Source organism: Nuphar pumila, unplaced genomic scaffold (genome assembly GCF_984573655.1).
Source record: "Nuphar pumila unplaced genomic scaffold, dmNupPumi1.hap1.1 HAP1_SCAFFOLD_1376, whole genome shotgun sequence".
Lineage (NCBI taxonomy): Eukaryota > Viridiplantae > Streptophyta > Magnoliopsida > Nymphaeales > Nymphaeaceae > Nuphar > Nuphar pumila.
This window is the reverse complement of record NW_028323658.1, coordinates 8,899-26,032: the sequence shown is the minus strand read 5'-3', so window position 1 is coordinate 26,032 and position 17,134 is coordinate 8,899. Positions and strand designations below refer to the sequence as shown.

Sequence of the window (17,134 nt, the reverse complement as noted above, 5' to 3'; positions counted from 1 at the left end):
CTTTTTTGGGACAGCCGCAATTGTCAGGCCAAGATGGCCCGAGCTCAGAGAAGGTGCAATTTCAGACAAACATCTGCCATGACTAATGCATTGGAATTGATTACATCCACAGTACTCTCCGCGGATGCACACAGTTTTCTTCTTCTGTTGGGATGGCTGATGAATTCACAGATGGTACAACCTTTCAAAACACTTCCTGGAAAGAATAACAGGGAGAGGCTGGGATGGAAGGCTTGTTTTCAGCCCCTCAGCGAGTGTGTGCTGTAGAGGTTGGGAACCGTTTCTTGCGATGTTGCCAGATGCCGAACCACGCAAACACCAGGTACCTTGCATCCCATGGATATGTCCAGACAGTGCAGGGTTCGGTCTACATACTCTGTAGACAATTTTTGACGCTTGTATGTGTGTGTGCAGGGATCGGCGCATCTGTATACGACCAATTGCAAGTGGCCAGTGACTTCGAGGTGCGTGCTCCTCGATTTATGTTTCCCTCATCGTAATAAACAGTCCACAAACGTCAACTCCCGTTCCACAAAGTCGACTCCCAGGTACAAAACAGTAGTTTTTCTGATGTAGTGCGTATGTCAGGTCCAGAAATTTGTCACGATAAAAGTCTCGAAGCGGTGGTGACAGTGACAGTGCAAAAAGGAGGTCAAGAATGCTCCATCTTAGGGTATGTCTCTCGCCGTGTTTCACGGCGCAGGGGAGTTGACGTGATTCCCCGATCGATTTCTTTATGCTACCTTCTTAAAACAGGTGCAAAGGAAAAGTGAGATCATGTTGAATTGGTTCTTCAGGTGCAACACAACCCAATATCAAACGTTTGGTTGCCTCTATCTCCAGGCCTCGAACCCACGAATGCTGTGCGACGGCTACTAACAGCACACGCTGCTGGGCCGTGTGGTCGAGAGCAGCGATGGCATCAAGGGCTTTGCTGCCGTGGTGTGGGACGGCAAGCACATGCACATCTTCGAGGGCATCTCGTCCGTCTAGCTGTGTAGTGTGTTGGGAGACCTGAAGCACCAAAAACCGTACGGCAGTGCATGTATGTTTATCGTTGGCAGCAGATCTGGATGGCGATGCTGCAACAGTGTTGCGGCAGTTCTGAAAAGTACATCACTACTGGCATCAGCGGCGGCGGCTATCCATGCTGCAGATTTCAGGAGCCACTACTAAACGAGTAAGTGTCTCGGTCCCGTGACCTGACAAGAGCTGATGCTTATGCAGGTGCAGTCTTCTGTTTGCGAACATGGTGAGCTGCCAACAGGGGACGGCTGTGCCCGCAGAGTGGCGAACAGCTATTCGCTGGCCATAAAAGCTTCAATGCGTTCACACGGAAGGAGCGCCTGCATGAGTGCTGCTACGACTGCCGAACGGCTCGCGCGGACAAGGGCAAGCTTCTCAATCGCGCTGCGCCAAGAAGCACAAATACGTTTGCCAAGAAGCCAACATGGCATACACACGGAGCTTCTTCAAAGCAACAATGATGTCCTAGCAGATATTGAAGAGTGGAATGCTGTCAAGGGCCCCAGTCTCCAGAGCTGAAGATCTAGCGGACCTTACTACTCTCAACACGTTTGCTCTTCTTGCCATTCAACTGGATGGCAAGAAGATCAAACATGGTTAGACTCTGCAAGACCTCAAGCCCTAGTGCTGGCTGCTCAAGTACCGGTAGAGCATGCCACAGTGCTTGTACATGGACTTCTGCAGTGGCAGGCGCATTGTCTCGTTTGAGTATATGCATACTGCTGATGTAAGCTGTAGAAGTGAGACTCTGTGAGTAGCATGAGCATTGCTGGACTGCTTCACAGCAAACCGCTTGATGAGGGCTACAGTGGAGGAATAAACCATGTAATTCGTGCTTGCACAGCGAAAAAGCATGTGAACGTAAGACACCCACCGGCAAACAGTCAACGTCGCATACGCTAACGAGAAGATGCAGTGTGCCAAACCACCAATGATAAAATTGGATTTGCAACGTGACTGAGACATTCGGCTGTTCTTTTTCGTAAGAGCCGTTGGGCTTTACATGCAGCCAGGTCTGTGATTCCTCACAAGATGACTGCGCAAAGGGCAGCTTCCAACGGTTTGATCCGTTGTTTGTATGCCCCGGATCCCCAGAGAAATACACAGCACTACCAACTACATCTTGGTGTTTCTCCACCGTTCATGCATACTAAACGATCAGTCGCCATGACCGCCTCTCACACTGACATGGCTGCCGCCGCTGTGATGCCTCGGCAGTATATCCAAAGAAATGGTGGTCCGGCTGTGAGTAAACCATCTTCGAATTCCAACCGGCACCTGCAAGCACGACGTTTCTTACCACACGGACACTGCAAGCATGAGGGTTCAAAAATGTTCGAAAATGGGATCAAACCGGAGCACTCGAAACATGCCCCTGCCTGCGCCTGTACTCAAGCCTTCAGCATCAAAAGCATGAGGCAAGGGTGCGAACCATTGGTCAGTGCTGTCTCGCCGTAGATTGGCATGCTACATCTTGACAGCTCTGATTGATGACTCACCCCAAGATGAGCATGAGCAGGACCCGTGTTACATTTCACACATGCAGAGTATAGCATTTTTTTCTATACTCTGCCAAGAACGCCGTGGTAACAACCCATTTCCAGATGCGCATGTGACATCTATGCATTGCGGTTGTGGTGATGTGTTCTTTTCACGATACCACTGCATCGTCCAATGGCAACTCCAAGATTGTGCTGCTCAAGAACATGAACACCACCATGACCCTCTGCAGTAGTAGAGCAATGGCGAGCCCCAAGACGTCACGCAAATGAGCCCTTCCGGCACCACTTGTGCCGTTGCCCCGTCACGGAACCCTCCCGCTACCCTCCCTCCGTGAGCTCAGCTTGTGATGCCACCACCATCATCATGTAGGACCTCCCATGACGGACTCTCTTTCCAGGCCATCCACGCGTGGCTAAAGCTCCAATGCGAGTGACGTCATGCCCGATGCCATGGATCATTTATTGGGCGGATTGGTTGTTTTGTCAATGTATTGCTCGTCAAGTTCCTACCCCCCCCCCGCCCCCAGTGCATGTGGCACAATGAACCGCCCCTGCAGAAGTCAATACTAACCATTAGTGCTCAATAGCAGCCAGCCGTGCCATTGACCAGTCAGCAGTGGACAAGCGAACCGCACCAGCGTTCTCCACAAGGTGCTGCCTCGCAGTGCCTCTGACCAGGTACGGCCCACTCTCGTGTGTTCGCGCGTCTTGGCCAGACTCTCCCCAGTTGTGCACTTTGGTGCGGATTGGCCGCCCAAAAGCCCCAGCCCGCAAAGAATGGCAGCCCAGCTGACAAGGGCCAGGCCCCTCATGGGCCCACCCTGTGGCAGCTCCTCCCCCAACAGCCCAACCCCCAGCACCACCCCTGCAACAACAATACACACCTCCTGTCAGCCACGGGCACCACACAGGACACACCCTGCAGACAGCATCGCCAACCACTAGTGTGATAGTGTGACATTAGCACCCTCCGTTGCTTGAACGCGTTTCACGCGCATGAAAGTTGGCGTGGTCGCCTCTCACCACCTCTGCAATGACAGGACCAGCTACCATCACTGTCAACTACCGATTCAATCCTTTGCTTTGCAACTCACCTGCGCAGACGGTTTGACGTCTTTGACGACTTTGCCATCATCTCAAAGCACGTTGAGTGTGATTTCACCAACACATACGAGTGCTAACCGTTGCCTCATGCGACGGTAATGGTAGCAATGATTCCCGAGTAGTCCTTGGAAATGCGAATCTCCATTGATTGCAGCGGTAATGTGAAAGGATACATCATCGTCATACGATGGCACGGCCGTGACAGAAGATGCCCAATCAGGCTCTGCAACACCAGCAACACACCCGCCAGAATGTCCGCACCGGTGCACGCCGTGCAGATGATGCGTCACTATCACCATCAACAACATCGGCAACACACCTGCTAGCATGGCCGCGACGGTGCATGCTGTGCACACGACGACCGCCCCACAATGTCTGAAGGCGCTTGTCTGCAGCAAGATGCCCGTGCTTGAGAAATGCAGGCTGAAGCCCAGCCCCAGGGCAGCCATAGCCTTGTGATGGCCCGACATCAGGAACCCTGTACACACCTGAGCCCGTCGGTGCTCTTGGACGCGAACACTGGTCAAGGAGGAGGGGTCATGATACACTGGATCATTGATGTACGTTTCAAAACACCACATCATTCGTATGGACATTGGCAAATCTTAGCAATACCTGCGAACTGAGCGCATTCGGAGCCATAATGCTCTGGAAATCTGAGATGAGGAATGCATGCCCCAAGCTCAATGTGCTTATTAGGTCCAGCCGCTGTCGTGCCTCTGTAGCAGCTGTATATGGTGCAGAGAGACGTGTTAAGATGGTTCATCAGAAAGATCTGGCAAGAAAGGTAGCTCGAGTAGGTGCCAGGCACTCAATAAGACTCGTTCGTTTCACCATCCCGTGATATTGATGCGAGCTACTATCTCGAGATAGTAACGGTGAAGTGGAAGAGTGGTTGAAATTCGGTGCAAGTGAAGGTCTGCTTGTGGAACCGAACACAATCACAGCCTGCAAATCAGCATCTATCGGTGAAAAAGTCAGGTGTGTTCTGATTGTAAACCAGGGATGACCTGGTGAGGAGCGTGTCCGATGCTGTCCCAAAACACACACCGACCTGCAGCCCGAGCAAGAGGCTGACAAGCTATCAATAGCAGCTTGTCAAGAGAAGCTGAGAACAGAGGTCGAGGATAGAGATAGAGAATGGCTGCCAATACCTGTCAAGAGAAGCTGTCAAGAGCATCAATTGCAAGTGTTGATGTAGCTGTTTATAACACCACCCCATCAACATGAGCATTGGCAAATCCAAGAATTTGGGAATGGGTGTGCATTAGCCCTGGAAGTATGTCAATTTTCAGGGCCAATCTGCTGATAGAACGCACCTAATCGTGTACATGCGGCCGATGTCCCAAAGCACGCTCCAGCCTGCAGCCCCAGGAGGATTCCGACCAGCTGTGAAGGAGGCCCGCCGCGGGGCTTCAATGTCGAAGGGTCACTCCTCCGCCTGGAGCCGCTCGAGGGCGGGGAGGCGGAGGCCATGCGAAGCGTCCAGAACACACTGACACTTGCCCAGCACACCATCAGTATCGCAGCTTGCAGGCATGTATAGCTCACATCATGATGCTGTGTGTGTGATGCTGTATACCCAAGGACCACGATGCCAGCCGACGCTACCCCCGCCCCCCCCCACTCCCTGCCGCTGATCGTGTCCTGCATGCCAATGTCGCCGTTGTTGGCGATGTCCAAGAGAGTGTGTTAGTGTTGCAGAAAGACACATCATCATGCGCACATCCATGATGCAGCAGCCTCATGAAAAGGTTAAACGCTGTTCCTAATGCCCCCAGGGCTCCGCCAGAATGGGTTTCGACCCCCAGTTACGTCTCGGACAATCTTGCGTGAACCCAAGAAATGGCGGGGTGTGGCGAACACGGATTGCCGCCTGGACCTGAGACCGAGGCGCCTTGGCTACGTTTCTCTCACGGTTTCACAACCAAGGGGGCATGGCGTGATTCCTGAATGATTGCTTCTGATGAGGTATTGTTTTTACAGCAGTACTGCATCCACATGACCTCCAAGAGCTGCTTGAGAATCAATGCTCCATAACCAACGCCTAAGCAAACATACCTGAATGAGCCTGACTTACCATAGCCTTGATCGGTTGATCGGCCGATTGGTTGATTTGTTATTTTACGCAAGGCCTCGACCACTACGCGATCTCAACTGAAGTCCACGTGCATGCAGCAGTGCTGTACAACGATGCATTAAATCGTGGTGCGGGGCTCTCCGAGGCCTGTCTGTGTTTGCACAGCGCAGCTGATTGTCAAGTTGAAGTTGCCACTGTCCATGTGGATGCGGCAGTGTTGTAAACATATACATCATCATCCCCTGAGACACATGCTTGCTTGAAGCCCGGAGAGGCCAGATCCAAGATTGGATCTGATTTTGGCCTGCCCAACACTTAGTACTGTCCACCATGTGATCTGGCTGGTCTGCGTGCGTGATGCACCTTTCCTGATAGCATCTCAGTAGAACACGATGAAGACGACATGTCAGGTCAAGCTATGGTAAGTCAGGCAGGCTGGTCCAGATATGCTTGCCTAAGGTTATGGTCATGGAAGCACTGATCCCCAAGCGAATCTTGGAGTTGCCAATGTTCATGTGGATATGGTACTGCTGTAAAACGATACCTCATCACACAAATTCCGTGCCGTCAAGCCGCACAGCTTCACTGGCATAATGTTACACAACACTGTGAGTGCAGAGCGTGAGCAGAGGGAGTTTGATGCGTTGCATGAAGACGCGCGACACGCGCCTGGAAGAAGTGTGAGTACACGGCCAGCGCGACCAATCCAAGACCTGAGGCTGGCTGAATCACCGAGACTTGAGCCCCCGGAAGTGCCAGCACTGTGACCATCAGTAAGGCCCCTCCTATGTCCAGGCAAATACCAAAGAGCCATACCGGCGCCGTCAGGTATTGCACGATGGTCTCTGCACGCACTGCGAACTTGAGCGGACCAACCGGCCATGTTTACCGTGAGGCCGTCTGATTCGGAGCACTTTGTCGACACCTGATTATGAGCCGACATGGGCCATACGACATAATTATATATCTCTGTCCTGGCGAGTCTGGATGCGCTCACGTATCGCTACTGGGTGACGATTCGGAACCCTGGGCTTGCGCGCCATAGCGCGCATAACACGTGTTAATGGTACCGCATCTGCGCATTTGAAGGTGCCTGGCAAACTTTGTGCATCAATCAAGGTGAAGTCAATGAACACAGTGTTCCACAATTTCCGTGTGCGCCAGACCGTTGGCAATGCACAAAGTGGCTTCAGGGCACATCGCAAAGACAGGAGCAGCCAAAACAGCTACTGGTGCCATTTCCGTACTATTCTGCGAAACAGATTGGCTTCTATCACGCTAGGCAAAGCCGGAGAGACGAAAAGACGGGCACATGAATGCCACCTGTTGTCATCTCACGCTTAACGCACCGAGTGGGGATGAATAAATTAGCATTAGGCAGACTCGACATAAATTATGTACACTGTCAAAGGCTGCAATTCAGCAACTGCGTCCTTGCGTGCTGCACTGCGTGACGGCCTTAAATACCTCAACCCTGAACAAGAGGCAGGTGTAGGAACGCACTATGAGACAAGGAAAGTGCGGGAAGGCGTGACGATCCCTCTTTCTGCAGGGCTTTCCCTATATTGTTGCCTCCGGCTGCGACGATGGCGAGGAAAATATGAAGGAACAAAGAAGAGGAGTGCATGTTTCAGGCCATCTCTACAATTCCCTCTCCACTGAGCACCTCCCGTGCTGTCAGCACTCCATTCTGTTCTGAAATCAACTTTACATACAAGTGTGTGGAGGCGCGCCCTATCGACGCCTTACAAGGGAAACACTCGGGCAAAAAAAGGAGCGCACTTCCAATGCTGAATTTTCGTGTGAGTTGAATACTTTCTGGATTGAAAACTCCCAGTCAATCTATGTTCAAACACCTACAGGAGGAATGGTTGTACTTGCATGGACGCCTCAGGTGCAGATGCATGCTAAAAACCGAAATCAACCATCGCTCTCTGGATGTACTTTGGCGTCTTGGATGTGCACGCAGAGCACGCGACATTCAACGATTTTAGTACGTCGTCCATGTAAGCAGACAGTTCGTGCTCTCGACCACAAATTGCGCCCGCCACTTGCTGTCCGTTGCCGGTAGTTGCGACGCAACGCGCGTAAAGTCATGCATGCGTTGCACCAACTCGTCACGCACGCGCCCAACCTACAAATTCGTACTTGAATGACAACGAATCCACATCTGATTATACCGACCGCCTACAACTTCTAGTCCTGTAAGTTGTTTCACCCCAACAGTTTGGGTTGAACATCGATCGAGGGCCTGGAGGGGGACACTGACGACCATACTGATTACGTAGCTCATGATACTTAGCAGTTGCAAAGAAAGAAATAGGGTAACCAAGGACAGGTCTCACGATTCAAAGGGGTCGCAAACCGGAAGCATGTATCCGTGGTGTTAACAACAGAGTGGCATGCAACGATAGAGCCAAACGGGTCCGTCGATACTGTCAAGCACCAAACAGAGGGAACCTGACAGGGTGTCACTGCATCGACCGGACTACCTGCTGCATTGCAACGGAATTGGATGCCGTTTGAGTTTTGGCCAGGCACCCAAGTGAGGTGGTCATGGTGGAGCAAGGTGGTCTGCAAATAATTGTTAACAAGAAATTTCCTTCCACAGTATGAAAGGAAATCAACAAAGCAACACACAAGTACCAGCATGCAATAAGAATGACACTGTAAAGGCTGGCCAGTTAAGGAGGTCTTGTAGTCTTCTTGAAATGACTCTCGATGTCATATTGTGTAGAAAGGCCGTGTCCGCTGAAAGCCTCTCAGGACGTTGGCAATTCAAAGCGACTCTTTCGGCGGCATTCAGTGCCTTGCTCCCCATTGATGACACCCTCCATGATGCGCTGGAGGCCAAGCATCGCAGCGTCTCGGCAAACTCCCTGAACCCAGCGACATTCTAGCATCTGGCATCGATCTCATACACGGGTCCTTTCAAGACCATTGCCCTGCACAGTCATGCTGCAGGTGTGACGCTTTATTACAATCGTCCTTTAATTCCTGCTCAGGCACCCCCGAAAGCGCGACATGTAGTCCCGCAGAAGGTACGCAAGGACCGTTGTCTGCTCTTCGTGCTGCCATTGCGCTCGCGAAGTGGAAACGAAGTTCTCAAACTGCTCAGGCTACTTGTATCCTGCTGGTTCAAGTTTCAATTTAACCTTGCAATCAAAGCAAGCTGCTGCTCCTCGATAGGTGAGGTGTGGGATGCTTGATGATTTCGCATCGGTCCAGCAGCTGTGGAATCTTGCCCTGTTGGTGCACACAGATAATGCTACTCATGTGGGATGCTCCGTAATTTTCGAGGTGCCAATACCTGGCGACAGCGAACCATGGTGTACGCCGTCGAGTACGAACAAACCTACAAATGGTGTGCCGGTGTTTGATGGTGATTTGTACCACTAGTGTCGAGTGAATAGCAATCATGGCGCAAACACAACCCAACGAGAAACAGCACGGCACGTGAACAACCATCAAGGCGTTTAACGCATATCGAATATGTTCATGTGCTACCCAACCTGCATCAAGTCGCGCGAAGTGAACGCACCTGGCCGCAACCCGGAACCTGAAGCCCCATGTTCCAGAAGCGCAGCACATCTAGGTTTGGTGGGAGAGCGCCGGTTTGGCGCTACTACTAGGACGTTCCCATATCAGTTGGAGCTCAAAGCATTGTCATAGAGACAGTGTATCAACTTCACATAGAACACACCAGGGACGCGTGCCGCGCCTCACTGGGCGTGCTGTCAAGGCTGGACTGATGAATGATGTCATGTTCAGAATGATTTATCTTTCCGAAAGCAGTGGTCCTGGACGGGGAAGGATTGGCAAGCATGAAGCAGTGCAAGTAAGCGCCAATTCAACGAGCGCGTTGGCATTTGGCGCCACGCAGCAGGAGGTGAGGCGGCCAACCCAGCAAGAGCTGGTTCGTTGTGCGTGCAAGTGCAGCATGGAGGTATAGCAAAGACAGACAGCAGTGAGCTGCCTTTTTCGGGGTTCTCTGGTCCAAAAGAGGGTATCAGCCATGGGAAAGTGTGGAAAGGGAACAGGCTCTTTTGGTCTTCGCCACAACAAGTCGCACACTCTGTGCAGGCGGTGTGGCCGCCGAACATATCACATCCAGAAGAGTGTGTGCTCATCATGCGGATACCCTGCTGCTCGCATTCGGTCGTACGGATGGTCCGTTAAGGCTCAACGCAGAAAGACTACTGGAACAGGTCGCTGCCGTTACCTCAAGACTTTGCCCCGCCGCTTCAAGAATGGCTTCCAGACAGGCGTGCCAAAGAAGGTTGAAGCTTAGTTGGCTGTCCGAGGTGCTAGCGGGACATGGTACCTGTGCTTGGATAGACATACTGTGTGCGATGTAACCACAGAACGACTTTGCGCCTGACCCTTTGTGAACGCTGCATCATTTGTTGAAGTAATTTACGTGTCAGATTGTTTTCTCCTGCCAGCGTCCCCTCATCTGAGGGCTGTGGGTGTTTGTTGGGCAAGGACCACCGTCAGGGTGTGGAGCCATGCAGGCAACGCCATCAGGGCGTTGCGCATGGATTCAGGTATGTCACTGGTGTGGTTTCCAGGTCATGAAAAGTCACAGTCACAAGACAGTATTTTGGGCCACTGACGCCACACAAGGTAAGTTCCTGGCATTGTGATAACTGGGGGAAGCAATGCTCACATGTTGATGTGTAGATGGGCAGCTTGGTGGAGACCTTTTCGTAGAACAGCATAAAGAGTAGCGCTACATGCGTTTCTTTGAGTTCAACACGGTGTTCTTCATCAAGCACAACTGGTTGGCTATGCTCAGCAGGCAAGGGTTGATAATAGGATGCTCCACAAATGCTACACTTTAGCATGTATCATGCTTCAATCCATCAACAGGTTAGGTCAAGGGATATCAGTAGCGCTGCCATTAGAGGACACGGGTGATCTATCTATCATTGCGAGGGCACGTGTGCGATGTACCATCAGGGGAAGCAGTATCGGTTTCGTACTGGGCGTAAACCTTTGTTCAACATTCATGGGAAAGGACAATTTGTTGGTCTGTTGGGAGGCCAATATCAGCAGACAGGGTCAGGTGGAAGGTGTCTGGATAGGTCCAGGGTACAGGTAGTTCCAACCCAGTGATGATCTGCAATTGTGACCGTCCAGGGAGTTATGACATGGGTCAAGGACGCGATAACGAGAAGGTAGGGGTCTGACTGCTAGAATGATAATCACGACAGAGGTGCTTCAAATGCCAGGGCATGCCTTCCCTCGGGCAGAGACACGCAGGGGCTTCACTTGGATGCTGGTCGTGCACAGGTGACAGTGTGTTTGTGTCGGGCACTTGCACCTTAAACCAAGTCACAATCCACCACGCTGCATCGTTGAGGGACAACAGTGCTTGCTGTGGCCGATCAAAGGCACTCATCCCAATAGCTGCAAGAAACTCTAACAGGTTCTTACGATCACAATGCTCGGCATTCAGTCAGAAAAAGAGAAAACGACAGGGGAGAATTCAGGGAATGCTCAACATTTGGATGGAGATCAAGTGCCACGGCTGATACCTGCTTCAGGAGTGTCGTTGATGTCGGCATATGGGGAGATATATAGTCCGCAATATATTCTGTGCAAGACATGAACTGCAAGACATTCAACGCCACTACAATGAACGCCTCCATGACGTTTTCATGACCACGGATCACGTTTGCCATGTCGGGAGGCTGCCAGAAACAGTGGCCTCCGGCAGACAGTTGCCTGCTGAGATTCACTGGCAGAAGATAACAGAAATGTTGCAAGAAAGGTGTCCTCCATGTTTTGGCAGAGATTCAGGAACCGTGCTCTCCCCCGCTGGACTGGTTTCAGTTGCCCAAACGTTGGACATGTACAATCGCCACCTCGGTGATCGACCATCACAATGCAAGCAAATGGATGTGATACAGCATGGCGGCGTATCAAGTGCACGCAAAGCGGTGACCACGCTGTTGCACGCAACACGCTTTGAACATTTTCCTCTTGGATTGCTAGAACCATCAAATGCTTGGTGCCCTCAAGCACAGTTCGCGCCCTCCACCAGCCAACCACATGAACGTACATGAAATGTACGTGGTGCACCATCTCTTCACACAGGAGCACGTTCCCGAGTTTATGACTCAACAAACAACACATCGCATGGTTGCTCGCATGTCCGCAAAGCATACAGCTACACACTCCTGTACTCTTCTTGGAACTTGAGATGCTTGGCGAGGTCAACCTCACGCACAGACGGCCGTATCCGTTGACATGCCTCGAGGAAATCGGCTGCTCGGATCGGCTCCTTCAAACGCCCGGCCTTGAACTCCTCGTTCAGTGCCTTGAGCTCCTCGTTGGTGAGGCCCTCCATCCTGCGGCGCAGCCCAATCATCGCGGCTTCTCGGCACAGCCCCCTGATGTCGTCTCCCGAGTAGCCTTCCAGCTTGTGCGAGATCGCCATCAAATCCACATCCTCTGCGATGTCTGTACCCTGCACAGGGATGACGCAAGCGAGGCGCTTAGCGATCCGCTAGTCGGTGTAATTTATGAGTCCAAATCAGTATTTTGTGGGTGGGTGTCGCTGAAAATGCATGATTGTTTGGGGCAGAATTGGGGGTTGAACCCCATTCTCGCGAAGCACTGCTCCAAATGATTGACACAGTATGCATTTGCGGACAGAAAATGGGGGCGCATCTCATCCTGGCAAAGCTCGGTGATGGTGTGGTGCGGTTGTACCTGCAATCGGATCTGATACCTGCTCGCCACCTCCGAAAGCTCAGGGTGAGAGGCGACAGGCACATGAGTCGTCCAACAATGTCAATGACAATCAGGAAAGTGAAACAAGCCTCTTGGAGGCTGTGATTTGCCAGCACGCTGCAGAGGGTAATCCTCGAAAGAAAACGCCTCTTTGTGTATCAATGGGTATCAAGGACAGGGCACTTGCAAGCACTATAGCCCAAGAAGCAGGCCTGCCCATGATGTCGATAACTGAACTCAATTCAGAGAGTCAGAATGTGGAAAACGCTAGTCGAGCACTACAACAAAATAAACAGATACTTGAGGCACACAGCGAAAGGAGAAGAGCTGAGCTGAACAAAATATGATGACAATGGATCTCAATTACAAGATCACCGTATGCACATGCACATTGGCAGCACCTCATCGGCAACAACATCTCCACCTCTTAACTGCTACGTCTCGAACGATGTTGTGAGCAGCGCACAGCAAGGCCTATGTTATCTCGGCGAACATCATGTCACGCAATTGATGACCTCTACTGTGCCACACATGTAGTGATTTCTTGTCAGCAGGGTACTTAGAGTGGTGAAAACACAAGCCATCACAGGCAGCTTGGCTGGGTCGCACTCGGCAGTTAATCTTGAGTAGCTCTGCACGATCGGGCAGCTCCGGCAATGGGATGTAGACCCTCTTCTCCAGGCGACGAATGAAGGCGTCGTCAAGGCTGTGGGGGTTGTTGGTAGCCCCAACCAGCAGCACACGTTTGTCGGGGGGCGGAACGTTGTCACCCTTCTGGATCCCGTTGATCTGCAAAGGACACTCAAAGTCTGACAACAGTACTTCGCCAGAACGGATTTTGACCTCCATTTCTGTCCCGAAAAGTCATGCATGTTTAGGCATCTGGAGCCAAAAAATGGCCGGATCTGGCGAAGCACTGACTGACAACATGGTTGGATGCACTGAGCACGTGATGGGAACAGTGTTCGATGTCATATGTTCTTTTGAATTTTATGTTGCAAAGCGATACATCTTCATCAGTGGACGTTTTCGTCATACAAAAAGCCATCACTAGAGTTCCCGTTCCCGCTTCCGTTTGGCACAGCTGCTAAACAGACATTCTCAGTGGAGCCCCTTTGTTTTGGCAACACACCTCACCGATGTCAACAGCAGACCGCACCTGAGTCAACAGCTCCGTTTTGACCTTGAGACTCGCTTCGTTTGACCCGTCGTTCTTGGAGCACACTGAGTCCATCTCATCAATGAAGATGGTCGATGGAGCGTGATGCCGGGCCAATCCAAACAGATGGCGAACGAGCTTTTCGGAGTCGCCCTTCCATTTTGAGGCGAGCGACGATGACGAGATGTTAAAGAACGTGGTATTGCACTCGGTGGCAACCGCTTTCGCGAGAAGCGTCTTGCCTGTGCCTGGGGGCCCATGCAACAACACACCACGCACCGGGGTTCGAATACCTGTGAATAGGTCCGGAGCAAGCTGTGGCAACTCCAGTGCTTCCTGCAACGACGAGAGGCACATGAGGTCAGAAACGCGGGTGCAAGACTCGCGTAACAGAGACGCAGATGATGAGGGGCGCGTGACAACACAAACACAGGTGGCGAGGAGCGCGTGAAAACAGAGACGCAGATAGCGCGTAAGTTATGTGTGTGTGGTTGTCATCGTATCACATAAATGTGCGCTGCTGCGTCAGAACATTGGACCGAGCTCAAAACACCCCTGTGTAGCCAGCATTATGGTGCCGAAGCTCGCAAATCCATGATGAGCCACAGCTCAGTGCCTCGCCAGGCAGCTGATTCGTAGTGCTAGATGCCTGAAACTGCATGATTTTTTAGGGAAGAACTGGGGGTCGAAGCCCTATCTCATGAAGCACTGCCACAGCACAGTGGAAACCGGACGCCCTGAGTCATAGATAGCATCGTTTTGGTCCCTCGAGTCTAAGAATTTTGACTCGTAAACCATCCATCAGCAGCACTCAAGGAGCCGTCTGGGCTACTGGTGGATCAGGTCACTATGTCTGCATATTTGAATAGGGAAGGCAAGCGCTCTCTGTTCGGTAGGCACAGCGCGGCTGGGTGGCCCCACTCCAAACTTTAGGTATAATGGTGTTCACGCCGCGTGACGCCGAATCAGAACCCGGTTGACAGCGACGTCGTCATGGGATGACTCAGATTTGTAGCACCTCCTGAAGCAGTCGCACCCGCAAAATGAGCTTTGCATCGTGCAACCCGGCAATGTCGTCCCATTTCACGCCTGGTGAGTCGTCTAGGACCTCCCCCAGTAACCTCTGAACCAGGTCGTCATCACCTCCAGTGTCGTATCCAGCTCCGCCCCCTGACAGAGATTTGCTGCCCTTCTGCGGCTGTTTGGGTACGGGCGGTTTCGGCGGAACACCAGAACCGTCTCGAGAAGGCTTGGAAACCGGCGTCCTGGCGGGAGTCTTCCATGCATTCTGATTTGAATTCGGCGCATTCCGCACTCTCCTGGGTTTGTCTGGCCGAAGGGCGTTTGCAAAATTGTTGTGCGCTTCTTGTTGCGCTGGTGGCCTTTGAATGGGAGGCTGACGAACAACATTTTCTCCGATTTCTTGAGATGTGGATGCTGCAGGCGGAGCGGCACGCCTGAAATCCTTTTTTTCCTCGTCGTACTTCAGCACTTGCTGGAGTTCGCTCATGGCATCGTCTATTATGGTTTGCCACCTGCTCCGGTCCTGAATCCTGCGCTCTTGCATCTGATGCCTGCAAATGTGTCGCGCATTCTGTCAACCTTGGTTAGCATTGTCCATGCACGAGAAATGAAAAATTCAGTCCTCGCCATGAAGCAAGAACGAGGCAACATGCAAATGCGGAGCCAGCGCACATTTGCAGGTTCTCCATAAAGAGTTGATAAGCGGCTTTGGAGTCGTCATATTCGCCATGCAAACAGTGGGCTCGCGCCATCTGCAGCTGCTGAAGCAGCTCGCTCACCGAAGACATTGTGTGTCACCGCTCTAAAAACCCACCCTAACGACCAGTCGCGCAAGCCATAGCTTGCGCGCAAAGTGCATATCTTCCATCTTCGAGTAGCTGAGCTTGATTGTAGTCCGTCTTTGCAGCTCTCTGCTTGACATCGCCGCTTCAACAGGCTCCAATATGTTCTTGAAGTTTTCAATGAAGAGGCCCGAGTGACCTGGCAAGTCTTTGCTTGTTGCGATCAACATCTGGCGATAGTCATCCTGACTCATTGCTGCACTTGCAACTGAACCATGGACCACCTACAGACTTGTGCTTCAGTTCTCACATCGCTTCCATGTCCTACAAGGAGAAGGAGAGAGTGAGCGCCAGGCAAGGCAGGGTATCTCTCTAGATGTGTCCGTCTTTGGATGATCAAAGCTGATGCATTTGCTGCAGCTGAATGGTGTGTTTGCGTGATGTATCACTAATATGCCACTGTATGTAGATGTGTACACCGAGAGAAGGACACACAAAGTCCTTAGTGGAGGCAATACATCCTGGGATGTGGCTTTGAAACACCTGAACGAGTTGAGGTCAGCATTATAGAAATCTCGAGACACATCTCCCAAGCACCACATACATTGGGGTGCATGTGATGGCTTGCAGCACCCAGGCCTCGTAGAACCTAGGTGCTATACAGTTCTTGAAACAAAGCTCACAGCACCCAGGCGCAAAACGGCATTGCATGCTTGCGTGTAAGGCATGACCAGCGCAATACGTAGAGCGGATGCATGTGTGAGTTCTCACCTCTGTCAACGCCTGTCCGTCAACTATCTTATCCGTAACATCACCAACAAATGGGAGGTCATGGTCACGCGATTGGACTCATCGCCAAGTTTACACAGAGAAAATATTTGAAGTTTAACGTATGTAAATAGAAAATTACCCAAAAATTGACTTCATGCTCACCAGAAGGTTGGTGCTGTTATGGAATGCGATTGTTTTGAGGATAGCGGATTCTCTTGTGCCTCTCGCTTGGGACTTAGTTCCATAGTTCGTACCATCTATCTCGAGGTACTGATGCATGCTGCGAATCCTGCAGCTGTCTATGACACTTACAGCAGTTGCAGAAGACTTGAACCGTTCTCTTGAGCGCTACTTAGCATAGACTGGTGCATATGTGGGCCGTAGTCAGCATGCCAATGCTAAGTGTCTGCAAGCAGACAATTTCCAACAGATTGTTGTTGCCAATTTCAATCCTCCACCTCCTCCTGGAGGTGCAGTACCTCCCTCCAATTAAATGGGAGATTTACTCTGGCTGTCTTGCCCGATGTCAGCGCTGCCTTCTTTCGGCTGGAAAAATCGTGTCCTTTCAATTTTCAATCGTATTCCTCCTCTGCTGGCTCCACGTTTGGCTGCCAAGCTTGCATGCGTCGGTGCAATGAGACAGCATCTCGCAACGCAGAGTCCTCCGCCAGCTGCTGTTCCAAAGATTGCTCCGGTTTGGGGGCATGCTGGCCAGCATGGATGGATATCGCCGAGGCTGCCAGCCCGACCTCATCACTCGCCTCTGGCGTTTGCATAGCCCCCTGTGTGCAGAGGACATTGAGTGGCATGATGTGGGGGATCACTTTGTTGCATGAAAGCAGCAACAAAACACAAGAAGCCGAACGCAAGTCGGCTGACAGCCGTGAACAGGAGAGTGTCCCGTGCTGTTTACAATGACTGTACAATGGCTGTACATCCCGCGCAC

At 51.7% G+C, this 17,134-nt stretch overlaps 1 protein-coding gene across 1 annotated transcript; it reads right to left on the bottom strand.

Moving 5' to 3' along the window:
- Positions 1–12,927: 12,927 nt before the first annotated feature.
- Positions 12,928–15,423, bottom strand: LOC149809335 (uncharacterized). The gene is made up of 4 exons (XM_089994878.1): positions 15,308–15,423; positions 14,649–15,186; positions 13,613–13,948; positions 12,928–13,242 (listed from the first exon to the last, which is right to left on the bottom strand). The coding sequence occupies exons 1-4, from the start codon at positions 15,421–15,423 to the stop codon at positions 12,928–12,930; spliced, it is 1,305 nt and encodes a 434-aa protein (XP_089851004.1).
- Between the last annotated feature and the right edge of the window lie 1,711 nt (positions 15,424–17,134).